The sequence below is a fragment of the Chelmon rostratus genome, chromosome 13 (assembly GCF_017976325.1).
Source record: "Chelmon rostratus isolate fCheRos1 chromosome 13, fCheRos1.pri, whole genome shotgun sequence".
NCBI classification, from domain to species: domain Eukaryota; kingdom Metazoa; phylum Chordata; class Actinopteri; order Chaetodontiformes; family Chaetodontidae; genus Chelmon; species Chelmon rostratus.
In genome coordinates, this window is record NC_055670.1 from 23,472,593 (window position 1) to 23,491,511 (window position 18,919).

Here is an 18,919-nt window from a genome sequence, read left to right on the forward strand (position 1 = left end):
AGCTCAAATCAGTATGTCTGCTTATTCTGCATTCATTTAGCTGCAGACTACGAGCTCCGAACAGCAACGCAACTGGCAGCGTTTACTCACACTGATCAGTGCATAAGTGAAGCACAACACATGAGACAGCTGCAGCTTGACGTCTGCGATCTGAACGAAGTGACAAACTCGCTGTGATGTTGGCAAAAGGAAGACGAGTGCAAGCACACAAAGACACACCCATGTGCTCACGCCTCACTCACTCACACACACACACACACACACACACACACACACACACACACACACACAGAGTCTTAAATGACCCGCTAACACGAGTGTTGGCCCTGGATTGTGTTTGTGAGAGCAGCTTTAGCAAAGTCTCTCACAGGATATGAGCTGGAAGCTGAGACAGAAAGACATCGTTGCATATTAAACTTAACTTATTCGAACTTTCCTCTCTCACTTGCTTAATGTGACTGCAAAACTATCCAGAAACAAAAACACAGAGCGTTCAAGACGTTCACGCAACGTCTGACAAACATCTGTAGATTGACTGGATCATGACTCTGAGAACATTTCTCTGGCACTCCCCCCTCTTCCCCCGCTGAGCCCTGCCAACTTGGCTTTCAGAGGGTTCATGACTGCACAGCTCATCCAGCTCGTCAGAGAGTCAAAGTCATTGTTTTGATCCAAACACAGCGAGATTTGTTGGCTGGTGTGAGTGGATCCTAACCCCGGGGCGTCCATTTCAACCTGTTTCCAAACAGCTTGTTTTATTGGGCCATCTGCAGTGGACGAGCCCAGCTGGAAAAACGCAGCCTTCGTCACAGCGAGCCGACTGCCCCTCTCCGTCAGCTCGTACCGCGGCGGACTGACACAGTCTTTGTCTTGTTTTCTTCTACATTCTTCTAGCTTTTGTGCCACAGGCAGTTCTTCTTATATCTTCTAACTATAATTTACTTAAAGAAGCAGACACGATAGCATTATCCAGCTCTGGTGCAGACCCTGACCCCGCACTGGATTCTCTGGACTGGTTCCAGCCAGCTGCCACAGTACATCTTGTTTTTTTTTTTTTTTTTAAGATGCTCTATTGATCCCTGAGGCGGGAATTCGTCCTTTTGCTGTCTCCTGTCCCCACAGCCCCCGGGCAGTTTTTCACCATGCAGGTGTGCTACAGGACCTGCACCCACAGAAACGCCGTCAAAAGAGCGGATCATGTAACCCAGACGCTCGCATGGTTTTAATCCAAGTGGGTAGACATCTTTTCGCCCACAAATCCAGGGCTGGATCACCCGTCTAGGAGGAATAAAAAGGACTGGGGGGTCACAGCCGAGCAACCCGGACTCAACTGTTTTTCCCAGTCCTGGAAACAAACCAGTATTTCGATGCTGGAATCCCACGCATTGCTGAAGACTTGTGATATTTTGATTTAACACACATTTCTATAAGGATATGCAGCATGTGAACATAAAGCCCCCCCCCCCCCCGAAAAAAAACAAACAAAAAAAGCAAAAAAAAAAAAAAAATGCTAGATTTTACCAAGTAACAGTCTGTAAAAGACAAGTCCTCAAGCGTGGGCAAACACGCAGGAGCCACAAACAAATGTGTATTCAATCAAATTACCACAAAGTAATTGTCATGGGGAGCTTGCTCCCTTTTCCCACCAAAGATCTGAGAGTGTTGACCCCGACTCTGAGTCCACCGGGATGCTCAGACCTCATCCTGGTCTAAAGCTTCAGTGCTCCTGAACGAGTTTATGACCACCAATCCTCCAAAAAGCATCATGGTGGTGGAGAGGTGGTGGTCCTGATCAGACCTGTCAGCGTGTCCTCGTGTCCTGTTTGGACGTGTCTGCATCTGTTTCTCGGCTCATTTCGTCCAGTTTTTCCTGAAATTTTTCAAATGAAAACTCAAGAAACAACTGCATCCAGCCAGAGCAGCCACAGTCCAGTCGAAGGCCTCCTCCCCGCTGTCCACGCTATCGTGCTCCCCCTACATATCTGACAACACCTGGACGGGAGCTGACACCCACTTGGCAGCTGGAAGTGGGATCTGGAACATCTCGTCCCTCTTTGGCAGCAGGCGTGCGGTTTGTCTCGGATGTTGTCCTGGCGTATCGGAACAAGTCGGTCTGGATGCTTGTGGCTACGGTTCCACTCGTCACATGTTCAGTCACGCTCACGCCGGGGAGTTTTCGAGGCCAGACGTGAACACCCAGTGATACCTGGTGTCTCAGTGTGCACAGAGAGACAGATTTTTTAACGGATTACCAATATTTAAAACTGCATTATTAACAAAAATTGAATTAGTAACCCAACACTTGTTCTTATTGATGGTTTCTACTTCTTCTCATTGGAATGTGGGAAAATGTTAAATATTCTCTGAGATCATAGTTTGCAGTCGTTTGCAGCTCAGTTTGACCTATTGCATGCCCAATTAACCAATCAGTAAACTCAGAAAATCAAGAAAAATGGAGCAGGACAATAGGGAGCAAAGCCATGCTGATGGATGAATCACAACTCTGAGAAGTATTTTAGGTTTCACGCTCTGGATGGCAAAACTAGCAACAAAGATAAGGCTGTTTGCCGACTCTGTAAAAGCAGCTGCCTTCATTTACAACGACGACACATCTGAGCACCAGCATCAGCTGCTTCCTTGCAGAGCTGCTAGAAACTACAAACCCACAAATATAAAGATTATATGCAAGGACCCACTGGCATTGTTTCAGGAGGTTTTCAGGAAAATGACAGAATTAAAGCCATGATTTTCACCAGGATCTCAGGACACATAGTGCAGCGGTTTGCCACCACACTGAACAATGTACAGACTGTACTGAAGGTCAGGACCCTCGGACCACCCGTTGATGGACATTGCTGCACTCAGTCACCGCTCACTGTATCTCAGACTGAAGGCATTATGCTATAAGGGTTGTGTTTGAATTAATCAACAAACTGCATGTTGGTTCCAGTTTGTTCAAGTGACAGTTCTTTGATTTGTCACGCTTTTGTAAATGACTGAACCATTTCTAAAACCCTCAGTTCCTGCTGTCAACCCCTTTACAAAGAGCGCCTCATTACATTAGATTACTGGTTGTCTGAAGTGGCACCAGCATTTGGAATCAGAGCACATGCATGTAAAACAACTCTCGTGTGACAAGAATATTCATGCATGTAAACACACTGCGTGACGATGGTGCTGAAGCCCCTGTTTGTGCAGCAGGTCTGGAAAATTAGCACAAACGTCACCTCTAACAAAGCAGATCAGCTGGGATGTTAGGATCACGGTCTTTGCAGCTTTCTTATACCCAAAATATGCTGCAGTTAAGACTTGAAGACCTAGCTGGCGTAAACACTGCCATCATTCTGTCTGCCTGCGGTATGAGTGCAGAAATTTCTACGCATTTCCTTTCAGGGAAGGAAAATGGGCAGCAGGAGTGTGAGTGTCGGCCACATGTGAAAAGTTCTGAAGTCAATAGTCTCCTTGAAGAAAATGCATCAGGCTGAGAAAGATGTCTGCCTCTCTTGAGACACTGTTCAAAGACACATTTAGGCCAGAATCCAGCAGCCAGTCATACAAAACTTCAATATATCCCACAGAGAATATGTCACATGTGCAACTTTTCCTTTGCAAAAGGAGAACAGAGACACCATCCAGCTGCGTTCTATCGTTCCACGCGATGGCAGTGCCCTTGAATGGAACTTGTGGTTATCAGTAGACAAATGTGACGAGCAGGTTCTGCAGAGACTCTGCAGCCGCCTCACTGGGGTCTGCTGGCTCATCAGGTGTAGCAGAGGATGGCAGAGTGAGGGGAGAGGCCAGGTGGGGGAAGTGCTGGGAGAAGGTGTGAGCAGGAGGTCCCACCACAGTGTATGCCTTTAGGGCTGAGAGTCCGTTGAGCACTGCTACATCCAGAAAGGTCACGTGGAGGGAGGAGGAGAAGTCAGCGGAGACGGCCTCTAGCTCTGCTGCAACGCCTGCTGAGGGGGAGATTGTAATTTCCTGGTCGGGGTAGGGAGCTTCTGGTGCTGCACTGTGTATCCTGAGGGTCTGTAGGCCTAGCAGAGCCACGTACTGACCGTCTATTGGTTTTATTCCACAAAACGACAACCGCAAGTGGCCGATCATGCTCCTGTTCAGCAGCTCCTCCAGGACCCAGAGCTCCTTCACCCAGACGGTGAGTCGTCCAGGCTCTCTGAGCCCAGCAGGGGGCAGAGCGGAGCGCAGAACGGTGTGGCATCTGCACAGCGCGTTGGCCAGAGCCTCGTTGCAGTCCCGGACAGGCGTAGAGCAGCTGCAGTTCCGCAGGTTGTAGCCTGGGGCGCCGATGTCGAACAACAGCGTGGTGTTGACCGGCAGAGAAGTTTCAGGCGCGGGGGCAGAGCTCGCTGTCTGGGCGACGGGGGTCAGGAAGAAGAGCAACCACAGTGACCATGGCAACGGGGCAGAGGAGACCGTGTTTGGAGACATCTCCATGGAGTTCAAACAGACTACATCTTCACCTGGCGGAGGGACTGGGCTGTAGAGAGGTGGACAAAGCTGTAAACAGACAGGAGGAGTAAAGTTAGCATGTGCTAGCAACAGACACACTGATGAGCACCAACAGTCGCTATTCTGCTGAGAGCCGTAAAACCAAACCTCAGCAGCGTCAGACTCACTCACCGCTCTGTGACTCACTCGGCTTTAAAAGCACATGACACACAAAGAAGGTTTTCTTTCTCGAGCCGTGTCCTATAGTAACCTGCTACGAGGCCACTTTAACACCAACAGCCAGTTCAATTAAGCTCTTTATTTCCAGTCCAGCCCAGGCTCTCTCTCTCTCTCTCTCTCTCTCACACACACACACACACATAATTGAGCCAATTATTTCTTGCTCTGCACTTTTACTGGGCAGAGGTCCTTCCAGGCTCCAGGCTACTGTGGATGGCAAACGGCTGCTTATAAAAGCTCCTGCGCCATGCTGTGCCGCGCCGTGCTGCGGTGAAAAAGGCAGCCGCCAGCCACAGTAAATGTTCAGGAATAATGAAACACTGCTCTCTTTATTTCCTCACTCTGGAACGGCGGAAACGTGGACTGAATAAGCAGTCTGGACTTCCAGCGTCAGCTTTTCCCCACTCTTCTCTTTCTTTAAAAGAGACGAGGACTTTCCAGTGTTCAGGTTGCACAAAGTTAACTTGACAGTGTAGAAACAGGTCTGGAAATAAGACACCATGTTTGCATTCTGCATTCTCACACACTTCACTGATGAAACATCCCGAGTAAATGTTTTAATATGTCTTGAATCCACCAGGTGGTTTTCGACATTTCCAGTCTCATTTCTCAAAGATGCACCAGTAGAAACATCTCCTCTTCTTGTTTCATATTTATATATTTTTATGGTCACTGACAAATCTATTCAATATTGATGAAAATCAAAACGAAGCTCCATGAAAGCCTGTTTGTTTTCTAATTCTTTCCACAGCACGGAAAAGATGTTGAGGAGTTATTTCATCGACCAAACCTACGAAGTGCAATGTTTGTTTATTTTTTGTTTGGTGGAAACAAGACTGAAACTAAATGAAAAGCAACCTGAAAAATACAGAATTGCAACAAATAAAAATGAATGAAGGAGCTGCTCTCGCTGCTCAGTAGTGCCTGAGCCTGCAGTGTTACGGCAGCTAGCACTCGTTGTAAACCACCAGAAGCAGCAGCAGCACATCGGGGACGAGCCGTTTCCAAACAGGCCAAACACAAACTGGACCGCGGCCTCGGGACTGTCAGGAGATGCTAAAACATGCAACACATAAGCATAACACATGATTCAAAGCTGCTATTATGACTCCTGTCACAAACTATTACAGCTTTCCTCTTGTAACATTATTATGACTTCATTCTTTGGGGGCCAGTGAGTGAATACAGCTTCTGAATCACGGCACTGCAATTTAAAGCTACAGGGCAGCAGCTCTGAGGCTTCTGATTGGCTCCATTTCATCGAACTGTAATTAAGACACCCAGGATTCACTCTCATCTGGACTGAAGCCCCTGAAGCCAGTCAGTAAAGGCTTGAAACTGGACTGCAGACATTTGGGATCTGCACACAAACAATGAGCACGTTTTCTTCTGTTTGAGGCACCGCTGCACCGTGTCTCTCCAGGAAACACTTCCCCTTTCTCTGCAGCCTGGTTACTGCTCACACGGGACGTTATTTATAGAAATGTTCCCTGACTTTATTCCAGATTTCTTTGTAAGATCTTTTCCCAGAATGTGATAAAAAAAAAAAGCAGCATGGACAGTGAGTGTGTAGAGGATGAAAACAAATCTCCAGAAACGCTGCTGATGTGCTGTGACAGCGTTCAGAGGGTGAAGAGTTAACCAGCCTGTGTCGAGCTGTGCGTCAGTCTCACATTTTCAGTCAGTTTCTATCCAAATGCAGCTCAAATTTTAGCTGAATTTCTAAAAAAAAATCTGCAACAGGTAATGCAAAGTTATGGAGCTATAACTGTTGAGAGTTGAGCGCATTGGAGCTAATTTTCCAGTCGGTGCCATTAAATCATTACACACAACGAGATGGCGTCATTAAAGCATTAAAGGAGCTCCAGTCAGACCTCAAACAGTCAAAAACTCTTTGGAAAACACAGAAAACATGAAGAAGGCCACAGTCTCTTCATCGCTCCACACAGACCTGATGGTTGGTCATCTGTCCAGTCGCGTCGGAGCCACTAATTTTCATTTGCATTTTGTTTTTATTGATACATCAATTTTTCCACCTCATCCAAGCGTAAAAACTTGTTTGCATCTCCGCACATGTATTTCACTTTATATCTTAAATTTGTGTTTATTGAGGTATTTTAACTCGTCCATACATGCAGCTTCAGTGAGGCTGATACAGACTGTACAGTAGAATAATTTAACTTCAACAGCCTTAAAGGTGATGGAGGGGAGAAGGGTTAAACTACAGTTTGGCCTGAAAGTCCCATTTCTGCTGTCACGTCTGTGCTGCTATAAATACACTTGACTTCACTGTGGTTGGTTTACAGTAGCAGCTGCCCTCCATGCACACCGCCTGTCCTCTCCGTCCTCCACCGTCTTACCTCACTGCTAATATTAGTCATCGTCTTTCCAGCTCTCCCACACATCGCATCAGTCATCTTTCCGTTTGTCTGTCCTTGCTCCCTCTACTGAGCCCTCTCTTTGTCCCCGTCTCGCCTCTTTTTTCTCTCTTTTGCTTTCCTTTCCCTCCATCTCCATCTCTGTAATCCCTGCAACAAGCTCCAGCTGCAGGACCGGATGCTGGGAGGGAGGGCAGGGAAGATGAAAATCGACCACTGAAAACACATTCCACAGCAGGAAGTTTAAAGTCATTCTCTTCTCTCCAGTGTGTATGTATATATCATATATATGAGAGAAATGCACCACATCAACGTGCTTCTAAAGCTGATGTAGCTGAAGACAGGAAGCGAGAGAGGACAGTGACAGGAGGAGGGAGGTGAACAGGGTGAAAGTGTTTGCGTGTTTGCGTGAGAGAGGCGAGTGCGAGGTGGCCGACGCTCCACACGGCTCCAGCTTGTTAAAGGAGAGGCTCATGCATTCCTCTGACATCATGCTCCACCGCAGGCACCCACCCTAATCCTCCCTTCCTCTCGCTCCACACCTCTCACTTACAGTCCCTCTCTTCCTCCATGTCAGCCATCTCTTCTCAACGCCTCTCGCCCCCCCTCCCTCTCTCTCTCGCCAGCTGCAGCTCCACACGCGACTGCAGAGACGAAGTTTCGCTCCAGCTGAAATGCGATGTTTTGCTGTTTAGAACAAAACTGTAGAAAAACAGGGAAGCATGGTGTTCTGGTGACTCAGTGAGCACTTCCTGCTTCACATGTTAACTGTCTGTAAACCACCTGATGATGCAGAGCCGGGGGTCCTGCACATGCACACAGTGACATCAACGGGTGACAGCACCGTAAAGACAGTGTTCAATATTTACTACTAAAGTTAAGGATTTGTTAGTCATCTCGCAAAACATTCCCACCCTGTCTGTTGCTATGGCCAAATGCAGTTAGCTTAGCTTAGCATAAAGACTGGAAACAGGGGGAAACAGTTAGCCTGGCTCTTCACAAACTTCAGAACAACGCTGCACACGTTAGCATCTCTAAAAATCACCATCAACATTCTGCATCTCATGCGTTTAAATCATACACGAACTATATGGAATATGGCTTTGAATCATTATTATCGTAAGAAGAAAGAGCTTTTCAGATGGTTTCCAGTAATATTCTGTTTTCTGTACGACAGCATGATGCCTGTATTGAACTCTTGTGGCTGGAACGTTTGGAGTGAAGCACCAGCACATCCAGCCAGCCTGCAGCTGCCTCTGCCACCCAGCTCTGAGCACACATTAGACCCGTCTCAGTGCTCTCATTTAGCTCTAAAAATGCATGTAATGTTTTTCCTTAAACCTGCGATTATTGTGGCTTTTCACAGTGTGAAAAACAGCTGCCTCACTACGAGAGCGCCGGGAGTGAAGCGGAAAAACAAAGTTTTCACCGTAGAGCTGAACAAAGAGCTGAAACTCACTGTCACATTTTTCCACGTTATCATTTGATCCCAGCTGTCAATCACAGCTGCGATAATTATTGAATTATTGCTTCAGAAGTGCCAAGAGGAGGATTTGCATTTGCTTTTAGCGGCAGATCGATCACCAGACTTATCATTTAAGGAATTCAGATTTAAATAATCCTGGAAATAAAAAGCACAAATAAATACTAAAACATGCAGCATGTTTGATTAAATGTAAATATGGTGCAAAGTAAGAGCACATTGAACATCAGGTTTCAGCCTTGTATAATCGTGCATCCGCTGTTTGCTCTATCATCCGTCCTCACAAAGCCTGTTTACACGTCTGTAACCTTCTCTCAGGTTTCCACTAAACTCCTTTACAAAGCTTTAGTAGCAGCTGCCTTCGTGCATTTTCCTGCTTTAGGACTACAGGCTGTTTATTTTTATTGACTCTTGTACAGTAGAATAAAGTTAGCAGGCTGTAAAACAAAACTCCAGAGTCTCATAACCGGCTAATCTCCAGACCACACTCGTTAGTCTGGTCAGATAAAATCAGAGCAAAACTTGATTTTTCCAAACTGTTTCTCTTGCGATTTGATTGGCTGCACGTTGATTTGTCGGTCAGAACGCAGCACAAACAAATCTCATAGTCTCACTAATAATTGAGTTTGGACATTACATTAGATTTAGATTAAGATCTAAAAACATTTATATATGTATATCATTATATTTGTATGAATAATGTGTCCTACAGGTGCTCAGAATGAAAATAAAATTCAGGTGTGTGCCGTTTAAATAAAAGAATTTCTCACAATAACATGAAAAATGTAGAAATGTGAACATTTTCTTTGGACTTGATTGGATTTCTGTAGATTACATTATTCAAGTTTACTTTAACTTTAAATGTTGGTGCCACTTAATGATGCAAAAATCCCAAATCCCAAAAAATTACACATTATAATTAATGACTGATATGGCCGGACAGGTTCATGCCCCCACCCCTCAACTTCTATCAGTCGTTAACAATGATAGAGGAGGAATTTAAAATAAACAAACAATTCAAGTGTTACTGAAATTAAGTTCAGCATCAGCGAACCCCCACACAGCACGATCAGCCATGGGGGAGGCTAAAGGGTGACGGTCCTGAAGCCCCCCTCGCCAGTTACTCACCACTACAGCATTCATTCACCATCTCACATCCACTTCACTCAGCATGACAGTATCTCACAGCTTCTTATTTCCTGTGTTTAAAATCTCATGTCTCAAGTCTAATCTGCCCCCCACCCGCAGCGCCTGTGTTCAAGCATCATTCAAAAATCACCAGAATGTAACTTCAGAAGAAAAGGGCACAAACTGGTGAGGAAATGAAAGTAAGAGAAGCGTCGGATTAACAGCAGACCCAGATGTGTGGTTTGGTTGACGGATTATATCACAGCTCAGCTGTCTGTCGCTTCTCCAGCCCCCCCACATGAGCCCGATCAGAGGAACACAGCCCGATGAGTGTCCCACACAGCAAACATCTTCATCTCCAGCACGTGTTGTCCAGCACGTGCAGCAGAAACAAGGGATGAAGCTCGTCCACATGTGGCAGCACGTGTGTGTGTGTGTGTGTGTGTGTGTGTGTGTGTGTGTGTGACAGACTTACATGGACAGCTCAGTTCTGGTTAAGGTGGCATCCTGCCGCCGTCTACTTCCAGGCTGATCGATCCAGCTTCCTCATGCGGTGAGAGCAGCAGCAGCAGCTTCCACATCTGTCTGCAGGTGGGCTGGAAAGCCTCACCTGTCTGTCTGACAGCAGAGGACAGTTTGTTAGGATGGAGAGAGAGACGGGGGTCTCACTTTCTGCACACTGGACGGAGACATTTCTGTTGAGACGTGACAGCGGGACAGACTCCAGCTCTCTCCTCATCTTTTTCCCATCCCCTCGCTCCTCAGCCCACTCGCCTCCTATTCTGGGACCCGCCTCTCATTTTCCAAGGCAGCTGTTTTTCACCTCGACTTGCTGTACATGCTGCCATCTTGTGGCCAAAAGCACTAAACCACCTCACTACCCAGCCTGATGGTGTCTGGATGGAGGTAATCCACGTGTGATTTGCAGTACGGTATATCCTTGTGTGTGAATTTGACAGCAGTCTTATGAGAGTTTGTCCTGTGATTTATTTTATTTATCTTTCATTTAACCAGAAGGCTTTTGATAATAGAGGTCTGAGTTGTGACTGAGGATCAGTAATGTTGGGTCCAAATGTGGGTAATTTTAAAGGATTGTACATAAAGTTGAGTTTTAGGGTCAAAGACAAGCTGGATTTTCTAACACACATCACAGAATCAGCTCACATGATAAAGGCTTTAACGAAAGTTCTGCTGATCGTGTTGACATGGAACGAATTCCTGAATTAATTTTCCAATTACCAAACATCAAACCTGAGGCCATGAAATGTTCCAGCGTGAGAAAGCTGCCCGGCGAGGAGGGAGGAAGGTCAATGAGGTCACAGTTACTCACCGTTATAGCATTAATTTACCACCTCAGCCCCCACGGCACACACCTGCTTCAGTTACTAACATTACAGTATCTCACAGCTTCTTACTTTCCTCTGTTTAAAATCTGAATTTAAAAGAAATCGGAATCGGCTTCAGTATGTGTGCACATACAAGCAGTTTGACTCTGGTTTAAACACTGCAGTGCACTCAGTGTACTTGCATAGTAAAGTACCCCCCCAAATTGACTGAACAACATCCATATAGACCAACAAATCACATCATACAAATGTAATTTAACATAAGCTTCCTTAGTGTTGATGTGCTTTGACTCATTTAACTGTGGCGTCAGTGTCAGATTTCAGGTTTGGACAAGTAATAAATAAGAAGATGATCGTGCACCATGATTCAGGTAAATATGTCAGCATCAGTTGGTATTTATATGATGAAATTGTATTAAATAAGTGAAAGAATGCATCAATGCTTCTGTGCCTAAACAACCACGTCTCTTTTTCCAAAAGAACCGACTCATTCTAACTTCCCTGTTTTAATATTCTTTGATATTTGACACCAAGAAAACACGATTCCCTTATTTTAGCACAGATTCCCTTTTTTGGGTCACTCTTTGACCTTTTATTTGAAACATTTGCACACTTGTGGTAATAAAGACGTAGCTGACAACCACCTTGTTCTTCGTGTACACGGTGGGTGGAGTCGGCCGTGAGAAGACAGCATTATGACTGTAAAAAGACTGTAATACTATAAATTCTGCTTTTCCTGAGCATAACACACAAGTTCATTTTGACGTTATGAAGGAGAAGAACTTTCCAGATCTGAACGTGTGTTCCATCTTTGTCCGAACGAGACATTTTTGTCTGTTCAGGACTTCGGGGTTAAGGTACGAGTGCGAGTTCAGGTCGCTCCGAACAACCCGTCCGTATTTGCACAGCAACAGCTGCTGTTGGTAGCAACTGAACCGAGAAAAGGAGCGGGCGAGCAGAGCAGATGGAAAAACTGGCTCTGGTCTCTCTGAGGCGGTGAGATCACTTCCTGTTGGGTTCCCGTGTTGGCGAGGACAGACAAGATGGCAGCCAGGCATGGAGCTGCTGACTCCCAGACCCACGATGCTGGGTGGAGGCACAGATGGCAGCTGGTGCTTTACTTACAGTAAGATTCACGTAATAAACGGCAGGCGGTGGTTTTGATGAGTAAAGGTCAGTTAGCGCTGCTGCTCGTTGTCCTCTTGTCCTCGATATATGTGTCCTGGTCCTGTCCTGAGGGTCCTGGGGTTGAGTCCAGTGTGAACCTGTTAAAACTCTAAGGACCCGGTTTTCATGCTGGACCACCAGAGCACAGGCCTTGATGCCTTTATGCAGTTTTTCTCAGGTCCATTTTCAGGATCGGGGGCTCCATCGTGGTCGGGTCGAGCAGGATTCCTCCCTCAGCCCTCGCGTTTGTCTGTTTGTGTGTGTGTTTCAATCAGGGCGTATCGACCTAGTTTCCTCCTCACCTGCTGCCAGTCCACTCATCAGCTACACCTGTATCCTGCAGTGTCCGTGGAGAGAGCTTCAGGTGTCTCCGTCCTGATCCTTATCAGTCTTCAGTGTTCCTCCTGAGGGTTCCAGCCCCCCCCCCCCCCCCCCCCGCCAAAACTGAGATTTAAATATTTGTGATTTGTGACAGCGGCTTTATTCTGCTCAGATAGTGAACGCACTCTCTCCAATCAAGGCAAATAAAGTATATAATTATCATGGAGACCAATTCTATTAATTACTGTAGTAATGTGAATCCACCTCCTCACACCCACCCACACAAACACACACAGTAGTACTTCTTATAAATGTGCAAACGTCAGCTTTCATAATGTTGTTCTGCTGCTTCTCAGAAACTGTTTACAGAAAGCAAGTTTCTATTAACCACAAACCACACACACACACACCAACACACACACACACACACACACACACACACACACACACACACACACACACACACACACACACACATATTGTACAGTTTGTAAAAAACATGAGCTGCCACACAATGCGTCACTAAAAAATCCCATCAAAGGAAATTTCAGGGTGAAAGAAGAAGAACTGATATTTTCTGTGAAACGCAGTCCGAAGTGAAACAGAAAGTGTGTTAATCAGTCAGCTGTCTGCACTGTGACAGAATTTGAGTGTGAAGTGATGTTGGTCTTCTAATAAAATGTTGTTTGCACCCTGTATGATTATCAATCATGCTACTAAAGTGAGAGAGGCCTCTGATGCCTGAGTCTGCCCTCAAATCACCAACTCTGCCCCTTGATAGACAACACATATGAGAGACAATAAATAAATTGTCATATTATATTAACACAGTACAGCAGAAACAAGGGATGAACAGTTAAACTTGAACTGTATTAACCTCTGATGAAAGAATAGTTTCTGGATGCATTATTCTATTATATTGTGTTTCAAGCATGAAAACGTGGTAGATCTGATGAATGGACATGTGAACGTATCAGCTGTCTTCCTCTACGTCCTCACCTGACGGGGAGATGCACAGAAAACATGCACTGGTCTGTGTGCTGCCTGACGTTTCATCTACTGTAAATCCAGGATTTGATCATTTTGTTGCTAAGACACTATTTACATGTCCAAGCAGAGAAAAACAGCCAGAGAGGCACCGATGGAGCAGACCACAGTACCTAAATGCAACACACGAGGAACTACAGGAGTGCACTGAGTAGAGTGCAGATCTCTGCAGGTGTGTCTGAGGTGGTCATTCATTTCAGAAGCTGCTGTGGATGGTTTATGTGTACGTGCAGATTTGGCCGACGTCAGAGCTGATCGGCACAGCTCTGGTCTGGCAGCATGTGGGTGAAGCAGCTGTGGATCATACTGGAGGACCGAGGAGTCAGCGGCCAATGAAAAAGGTTCTTCACAACCACGAGAGCGCACAGTCATACATGTGCATGCGAATGTTTGGCTTTGAGATGAGCCAACTAGATGCTAGCAGCCCTGTGACACATGACAACAGCAGTCCAGCCTGCAGAGGTCAACATAAAATCCAACGTACCTCTGTGACAATGACAGCTTCTGCCTCCTTTCCACTCTTTCAGCCCTCTAACATCCCACGACTTCATCCACCCTCGTCTTCGCTGTGTCGAGCTTCCACATCTCTGAGGAGCCGAGCTGAAATTCCACAGGGTCGGTTAAACAGTTAGCCATTGAATACCTCCACCCTCCTCTCTTCTCCTCCCACTCTCCATTCTTCTCTGGCCCACTCTCTCCCCCCTCTCTCTCCCTCTGTTTTCTCTCTCCCTCCCTGTAACCATGGTAACACCACCAGTGTGTTTCATTAGCCAACATGAAAAGCATTGCATTCTCTCATGGTCTGTGTGTGTGTGTGTGTGTGTGTGTGTGCGCGGCACTGTCTGTCGGGCGAGAGACCTTCAGAAAGCACAACACTCCCTCTCTCTCTTTCGTTAAGTGGTCTCCAGCTGGACACACATTGGCCCATATTACCAGCATGTGGCCTTCATCGGGGTCCAGCATCATCGTCGACAATCAGCTGTCCTTCATACTACAAGTGTTTGGCCCCTTGATGATGTCAAACATGTCATAAATCAACAGCTTACATTTATTCTGAAAGTCTAACTATTCCTAAATTATTCCTAGTGAAGTAAACACAACTCACCGCAGCGCACTGTGCAGCTGGATAAGCAGCATAAATGAGCGGAGTAAAGTTCATTCATTGAAATGCCTCAAAAACATAACTAAGGTTACATAAACATGACTTTGCATAACTTACAGCAGAGATAGCGGCAAAACACATGACGCACGGGCTGGACGGGGTGGATGGCATGCAGCACATTTACTTGAGAACTGCACTTAAGCACTTCTTTGAGTATATGTACTTTACTTGAACAGTATTTCTTTTTATTTTGGAACCTTCTACTGCATTTGAAGGACAAATATTGTACTTTTGACTCCACTGTTTGGATGAAGGTTCCTGTTACTTGTTACTTTGAAGCAGCTCTGATGTCTTCTTTTCTCTTCTGACACGTGAACTGCTCCCCCTGCGCCTGTCAGTCACAGCGCTGGTGGCAGAAACCCACCTGCCTTTGGCCTACGCCCTCTCTGGGTCACACGCCCAGTGAGGCGGAGCTGGCCGTCATCGTGCAGAGACTAGACATGGGCGGTGACGTGGTAGGCCGATTTTCAGGAGTTCATGATGACCCTCGGACCAAAACTCCTGCGTCGGACAGGAGAGAAGGCTTCCTGGGCAGCACTACAGATACCGAATCCGGAGGATCTGCGGGAGCTGAAACACATCCTGTTCGACGCCTTCAGCAACCCCCTGACCTTCAAGGACACTGAGAACATCATCATCAATGAGGAAGAGCGCCTGTGCTACAGTTCAAATACATACAGCCAAGTCAAATGACTTTTCATGTGGAGCCGGGTCCTGTGTGTGTCCACTGCTGACACATTCTAAGAGTTAGCGAGTGAAAATGCAGAGTTACTGATTTAAGGCCTTTCAGGAAGTCTGTAAATGTTTCAATCGTGTCACATAAACAGAGAAGTATTATTGAATCCTGGTACCAAACAGAACTCGTCCACAGGATGGATGCAGTACTTGTACTGTCTGTCCTTAACATACGTCTGTGTTCTTTATTTCCTCTGTTGCGACTCCCATCCTTGGATTCATTATCCAGTAGACTTGAAATCAACCAGCTATCCAGTGACTGACTGTACCACTGTTCTGCGTTGACTCTATGTGTGTTTGTATGTGTCCAGACTGCTGGAGACGAGACTTCAGGTGGTTTTTAATGCTGACTGTATAATTGAGGCTTTTATTGTCCTAATTGCCTCCTTGTTCCCTCACTTCCTTCTTCTACTTCTTCTACTGCGAGAACTGTGAACCACTGCACACCGCACTTTTACACCTACACCTCCAACTCCACCTGCACCTTCTGTGTACTTAACTTTTAAGTACACACACATACTTAACTAAATTATATACATTTTAGTATATTGGCACATTTAATTTCATTGGTATATTTTATTGTTTACTGTTTATATACATTTTAGTATATTTCAGCTGCTGTCTGTACATTTCACTGGCATATTTTATTGTTTAGTACATTTTATTGTTTATTGTTTAGTATATTTTATTGCCTTAGTATATTCTCATTCTGATATATTTTTAATTGCATTTACGAGTATTTTTATTGCATGTTGGTTTATTTTATTGTAGTTATCTTAATTTTATTCTTTCTAATCTTTCTAATCTTTCTTATCGTTCTTATTATCTTGTTTCTAACATGGGGGTTGCAATGAAAATTTCATTGACATGTCATGCTCAATGACAATAAAGAATCTTGAATCTTGAATCTTCTTCTCCGTGTTCTAAACTGGGCTCATACTTGACGACAAGGGTTGAATATGAGATCTGTGCGACTGCCCGTGTGCGGCAAGGAAATGTTGCACATTTGCATGAAAACTCTCCCAGCAACCACCTGCGAGAGCTTGTGCGATAAGGTCGGTCATTGTCTGTCATAATCAGATGATCTACCCGCCGCTACGTGATTTTCATGTTGCCTTTATTTGGATTTTCCTGTTCACTTCAAACACTCCTGTTTGCTCGGGGCAGTGGGTTTTTTTCACTTCTGTTCATGCTGAATTAACTCATGTCGTCACAGATCATGTGCGGTTCTGTCAACAAGGATTAAACTGACAAACCTTCAGTGTGAGTGTGTGAGAGTTTGCATCCAGAGCAATGCAGTATCGCATTCTTGTCTTTCTTTTGGCCTCTAACAACAAAAACATTTTTTGCATATTTTCAACTTGCAGCGCACAGTTTGAAGCCGTGGCATGTTAACGCTAGCATTTAGCTTCAGTGGCCTCACAGAGCTGCCGGTGCGGCTGCAGACATTTACTCTTGTTTAACTATGAGTTACCACAAAGGAAAATAATCAATTCTGGAAATTTATGAAACGTTTAAGTTTGAAAGGTGGCGCCAGTGGGCTCAAATATTTTGCGTGTTTGGATTTAGCAAGTTGACATGCTTGTCAGAGTCATGCAAAGTAAATTGGAAATTTCACACATGCATCCAGAGCGATACTGTTGCCGGGTTACGTGATGCTGCCTGACACGCCTCCATTCACACACGTTCAAACATTTCAGACCTCAAACACACAAGACGAGTGCAAGCGCTGACTTGACTTACTCAGAAAATACATTCCAGCTGATATCAGCACTGCCTTCATGCCCACACACACTGAGCACTTGCTTGTTTTACAATGAGGGGGGGGGGGGGGGTCCACTGGGGAGGCGGTCCTGCTGGTTTCACTGGAGATCTGGCCACATCAGCATTTCTACCTGCTTTCATGTCACCATTACAGATTAAATAAATATGACAATGTTTTTCCTACTAGTTTTTCCTTCTTTCTTCTCTCTTACTTTTAAAGTGGTGGAAAATTGGAAACAAATGCAGTGTTTCCTGTGCTGTTGGTACTTCACACCTCAACACTGAGATTTGAAAATAACTTTGTTCTTCATTCAGTTCAGCTAACGGTGCCGTATGAGTGAATGACTCAGACGTGACAGGGGTCCAACAGAGTATTCTGGTATATTGTTTGTAGATTCAGCGTGTTTATGTCAGTGGAGTGGAAACAGAAACAGAAACAGATTTCAAAGTTCTGAATTTTTTACTTTAATACTATTGATGGTGGCTCCGATGCTGGTACCTGGACGCTCATATTAACTCTGTAACGAGACATTCAGAGACAAATCAGCCATGCAGCTGTGGTGCATGGTGCTGGTTGAGATTTTCAGACAAACCTAAAGATTAAAAGCTCCTTATTGGGCTTAGAAAAATATCCTTCTTTTTAAGCTAAATAAACATTATCAAACCGCATGGGATCATCTGAAAAACTAACTGGTTCGCAGTAACCAGCTGCCTGTAGGCACATACTGAGCTTAGAACACTGGAAGCAGGGGGAAACAGCTTGCCAGTCTGTCCAAACGTAACAAAGTCTACCAAGACCTCTAAAGAGCTCTAATGACCATGTTATATCTTATTTGTTTACAATGGAGTTTGTCATGCCATTGCTCTGATAGTCCATCAGAACTGTTATACCAGTTTTAGTTTGCAGTCGATATGTCCTGCAAAAAGATGCAGACATAAATAACTGAGCTGTGACTACAGCTGATTCCACTGTTCTTCTGCTGTAAGTCTAAACCAGGCTCAGTGTAACACCTACACATTTTCTATATGAGCTTTGTTATTTTGCTCAGCGTTTTCTGACCTCATCAGTGTGTTATTTCCTCTTGTGTAACAAGGTCCAGGCTGACGTGTTGTATTTGTCAGCAGCTGCTTGTCCTCTTCATCATCTGTATCGTGGTGCTTGTTAAAAGTGAGCTTTCAGACTTAGTGTGTGCCCCGTGTTACGAGTTGTGTTCAAGTTTCACCTTGTGAAGGTCAGAATGTTGCTGGAAGTTGACTCATCTCATCATTTCAGGGTGTGGTGCGCCGTGTTGTTCTGCTGTTATGAGGCCAGGTGGTCGCTGTGACTGCTCCCCCCAAGTTCAAATGACCTCACAGGATGCCATTCATTGTTAACTGAACCTAACATAAGACTCACTATCTGCCACCCTTTTATAGGAGCTTCCAAGAAAGCAAAGGAAACATCTGCGTAAACGCCTTTTTCTGCTTTGAACAGGAAACGCAGGTGTAAAATCTGCAGCTCTGTTCTAGTGGACACATATGGAGGCTGAGAGAAACAAGCCTGGTCTCAATCCCAGTGTGTCAGACACCAACACTGTCACGCCCCTCAACGCCTCATACAGATGCACCAGGTTCCTTTCAGCATCTATATCAGATGTGCCGGACTTTCAGCTAGTTCCAACCTAAACCCTTCTGGTGCAGCATAAAGAGCTAACAGTTG

At 45.3% G+C, this 18,919-nt stretch overlaps 1 protein-coding gene across 3 annotated transcripts; it reads right to left on the reverse strand.

The window, feature by feature from the left end:
• Positions 1–1,499: 1,499 nt before the first annotated feature.
• On the reverse strand, positions 1,500–14,149 carry LOC121616375 (uncharacterized protein C21orf62-like). 3 transcript variants are annotated; one of them, XM_041951117.1, is made up of 3 exons: positions 14,044–14,149; positions 10,154–10,292; positions 1,500–4,518 (listed from the first exon to the last, which is right to left on the reverse strand). In XM_041951117.1, the coding sequence occupies exon 3, from the start codon at positions 4,453–4,455 to the stop codon at positions 3,691–3,693; it is 765 nt and encodes a 254-aa protein (XP_041807051.1). In that variant the 5' UTR covers positions 4,456–4,518; positions 10,154–10,292; positions 14,044–14,149; the 3' UTR covers positions 1,500–3,690. The 3 variants fall into 3 exon arrangements, with proteins under 3 accessions (XP_041807051.1, XP_041807050.1, XP_041807049.1); XM_041951116.1 differs by having other exon boundaries at positions 10,154–10,296; positions 14,044–14,148; XM_041951115.1 differs by lacking the exons at positions 10,154–10,292; positions 14,044–14,149 and adding an exon at positions 9,679–9,814.
• Between the last annotated feature and the right edge of the window lie 4,770 nt (positions 14,150–18,919).